Raw genomic sequence first — 4,445 nt, 5'->3', positions numbered from 1 at the left:
GATCCTAATTTTTGATAATACTTTTTCTATTATTATTATATTGTAATATCCAATCTATTATGTTGGGTCGGGCGCAAATCACAAATATTGCATGAATAAAATTATAATTTAATTAAATTATAATTTTAATAAATCATTTTCAAATTCATAAAGTTTTGTATATTTTAATAATTCTATTTTTTTTTTAAATACATAAAACATTAAAAACATAAAATTTTAAAATAATATCAAAATTTAAAGAAAAATTATTGAATTTGAAAAATTTGAATCGTTTATTAAATTATATATTTTTTTTTTCAAGAGTAAACTTTATGAACACAGAATATATACATTGATTTTTAAATTAATCTATATAAAAATGTCAATTTTTATGTGTATGTTAAATACTCCAGTCATTAGTTTTAGGACATAACATAATGGCTGGATGTGAACCCTAAAAATCAGTGGGCATGTAGCAGGATCAATAACAATGCAAAGTTTTATAAATCTTTGAAATCAGATAAATTATTTTTTTCAATATGTCAGAACTTGAAAACTTACACACATTATTCAATATCTAATACATATCCATTTAACTGATAACATAGTTACCAATAGAAGTAAAAATGCAGTTGCATAATCTTCATTTTCGATTTTGTTCTATTTTAATCAGATATCCTTAAAGAAATTCCATTCAAATTCTTAGTTATATCATGGGTTTAATATCAAATTCCGAATTATTTTATTTCCAAGGCATTTTTATTTTAAAAAAAGATAAGATTTGGCTTTATAAACATTAATATATTTGAAAAATGATTTCTCTCAATGAAATTTAAAAATTTCTTAATAGTTTTAAAAAAATAAATTTATGAATCCCATTTCTTATACTCCATTCCATCTGGTGGACGAACCTCAACCTTCTCTTTGCCCACCTCGTTCCAATTTGTGCTCAGTACTGTACCACCTGATTCCATCTATAAAATAAATGATTTGTAATTAAATATTGTAACACATTATATAGAGATTGTATAATACATTATATCACTGCTTATATAATTATGCAATTATGCTTTATCAATGTTATACTTTTAGACAAAATTTATTCACTAATGATTCATTTTTACATTAGAGCAACTTTAGAATAGACCACTTACAAAACTTCAGCAGTGCTACCACCAAGTTTAAAGGTTACATTTTGCTCTCAATCAATTTTACTTCATAAATTGCTCGCTACTAAGATAATTCATTCAGCACAATTCCTCCATATTCCAAGGTAACAAATTTATATAAATAATTTGAAATATTTAGAAAATACAGCAATGTATATGTAATCAGTACAAAATATAACATCTTGACCATATATAAAAGTTTACTGAAGATTCCATTTTAATATAGTATTATTTACAAATATAAAATACTTACGAATGACTTGTTCATAGCTCTGCGAACATCTTCATTGCTTTCTCCATAAATTTTCTGGAACAAAGCATTCAGAGCAGCATCACCTTCAGGTTTCTCTTCTTCAAAGTCCCTTGCAATTTGTTCCCATTTCTCATTTGCTTTGGTAGGGTTGACTGGTTTTGGTAATTCTAAAAAAATGTTAAATTCACTTTAAATAAAAATTGTATTATTGTATCAAAAGCAAGGTATATGACAAATTTCATTGCTGATATACCTGCATCTGCTTCTAATTTTTCCCATCTTATGCCCATTGCTTTTACAAGTTTCACTTCTATTTTTGATGGAGTCACTTTATGTGTGCAATATATCGGCACTATGCCATTTAAGAGTCGAAAATCGAGTTCATTTTCTTCATACTTAACATGAAGCTAAAAAAATTTTTTTAATAAACTAGAACTAGTGAAATATAAAGTAAATCTATTGATAATAACTCCTTGTCGAAAATAGATATGATTTAAAATATCAAGGAACTTTAAGTTGTATTAATCAATTGTTTGATCAATTTATAGTTGTATATTTCATTCAAATAAAAGTAATTTCAGAGAAAATACTTTTTCAGTTCTTCCATTCTATGAGAGTTGTTATCCATAATATAGAAACAAAGCTTATTATAGCTTAAGTTATAAATCATATAAATTTTTTACAATTCCTTACTGTTCAGAACAATCACATTTTTAGAATCAAATGAGTAGCAATATATGTCTTTGTTATAAAACCTGTGTCAATTATATTTTTTAGAAAGTATTGATGTAGTACTTACAGATGTTGATCCATAATCAATCTTTAATTTTGATTCGTCCACGTTCTTTAACAAAATAGTGACAGTGACATCGGTTTCTGTTTGATACCAATCATGTCTTATTTTTGGTTTAGCCTATTCAAATAAATATATAATTCTAGTTAAATATATACACAGCATAAAGTATGTATAAAATGTATATGTATAAAAATGATGTATGTATCATTTAAATAGTGGGGCTCTTGTGTTGTATGAAACACATCAGAGTACATAATTATATAGCAATGCAATATTCATTTATGATTTTATGATTTTAATCATGTATAAACTATGTTTTAAAATTATATTAAATAAAAAATAATAATACTAATACAAATTTGGAATGAATTATCTATACAATAAACTATGACGTACCGCTATTTTTGTCTCAGTGCTAGAGTTTTGCTCTACACTCATTTCTTTTCCTATCAATATGATTAATTTATAGATTTAAATATTTATTTATATATACAAAGTTTATTTAAAAATAGAATCTACCTTAAATATGTCGTTTGTTTTTTATGACATATGTCAAATATGCGGATAAAAATAACAGCATATTCAGGATTTTTACCTTCATATAGAAGATTGGAAGGTTTGTAACAAAGATAAAACATGGTTGCCATATCGTAGGCGCTAAATTCAAATTATTTAAAATTTCATATTTGGTTATATATTGTACGTCTGTTTTATTTAATTGACTTTTTCAAGAAGTTTATGGTTTTTCGCCAAAATCTTGAATCGATTTTGAAATTTTGAAAAGGTAAGAATCATATGTGCATTTTTCAGTAATTAATTATTGAACAGTAAATTTTAGTTTGAAAATATATTATAACTCGCGAATAGTGGTTTAATTATAAAAGTTGATTAAAGTCTTATGTTCAAAATTTTAAAATTATGTCATGACTATTTAAATGTCGCTAAATTTAAAATCTTATTGATCAAGTTAATTATATACGCACATGTCGGCTTACATCAAGGCAAAATGCCACCTATACCTAGTATAATTGTAATTCTAGCAAAAAAATATCATTCTATAATAGTTAAACTTCAGTAGAAAAAATATAAAATTATGTCCTTTTTAAAAATGCGTTAATATACATACATTGTTCAACAAAAACGTATTAACTTTCCTTAGGGTAAGTTATAGTAATCGCAAAAAAATGAAAATAAAATATTTTAAATATCTTTATGTTTTAAAGGTTTCTGAACATTTTGTTATACATACTTTAGAAAAAAAAAGTTGTATATGTTTGTGTGTGTGTGCGGATACGGATTTTCGTCCGATTGGAAAATTCAAAAAGCATTCGATTCTTATTGATAATGATACGTGCTGATTAGTTTTTAGCAAAGGCAGGTCTAACCGTTTCAAAGATACGGGGCCAAAATTTCAAAAAATTCAAAATTCAATTCAAAAAATATTTTATTTGGATTTGACTAAACGAATAAGAACTGTTTAAATTTTTAGGAAGTCATGAGAGATACATCAAATTATCAGTTATTGTAATAATAACAAATTTCATTCGCATTTTTATAGTTTCCGTACCAGTGTTTATCCGTTTAAAAAGGTTAAAAATTTACAAAAAAAATCAAAATATAATAAATCATATTTTTTCAAAAAATTTAAAATTTTCAAAAATTTAATTTTTCAAAGTTTTCAAAAAGTATTATAAGCGTTTATAAAAATTTAAGTTTTTGGTACGGAAAGTTCCAACAATTAGCCTTATGGCACGATGCCATGCACCACTAGTTTTACATTATTTTTGACTTCTGGAAGTATTTGATTTGAAATATATTTAAGATTTTATTTAGTGTCTAAGAAAAAATATAGTTGCAGCACTTATTTATTTTAATATAAATTTCTTACATAAAAACAGCTATTTTGCCATGAAAATGGTTATAATTTTAAAAAATGGACAACAATAACGTGGGGAAAAGTACTGTACTGTATGCACTATAATAATACAGTCTGTATTATTTTCTACTATCTTTGAATGATTTAAAATTAAATTTACATTAAAAAAGTAACAGTTTTAATCAATATTATTTATTTTGTGCTTTACTGTTTTGTTTGCGGCATTATTTCTATGGCAACTGAATTGAAATTCATCTTGTAAAGAAACAAAGATTTTAACCTATATAACCTACATACATTTTTACTAGAATATTAACATTTAGAACATGTGCTTTTGAATTGGCTTTATTTTATATTTAATTTGTTGAATGA

The 4,445-nt window shown here is 24.6% G+C and overlaps 1 protein-coding gene across 1 annotated transcript; it reads right to left on the bottom strand.

Moving 5' to 3' along the window:
- Positions 1-845: 845 nt before the first annotated feature.
- On the bottom strand, positions 846-2,620 carry LOC113385064 (protein SGT1 homolog). The gene is made up of 5 exons (XM_026622868.1): positions 2,594-2,620; positions 2,201-2,314; positions 1,655-1,808; positions 1,402-1,568; positions 846-953 (listed from the first exon to the last, which is right to left on the bottom strand). The coding sequence occupies exons 3-5, from the start codon at positions 1,689-1,691 to the stop codon at positions 846-848; spliced, it is 312 nt and encodes a 103-aa protein (XP_026478653.1). The 5' UTR covers positions 1,692-1,808; positions 2,201-2,314; positions 2,594-2,620.
- Between the last annotated feature and the right edge of the window lie 1,825 nt (positions 2,621-4,445).

Source organism: Ctenocephalides felis, unplaced genomic scaffold (assembly GCF_003426905.1).
Source record: "Ctenocephalides felis isolate EL2017-DRISC unplaced genomic scaffold, ASM342690v1 CF-g0.4_SCAFFOLD_03571, whole genome shotgun sequence".
Classification (NCBI taxonomy): Eukaryota; Metazoa; Arthropoda; class Insecta; order Siphonaptera; family Pulicidae; genus Ctenocephalides; species Ctenocephalides felis.
Note: the sequence above shows the minus strand (reverse complement) of the source record. Positions and strands in the feature narration are given on the sequence as shown.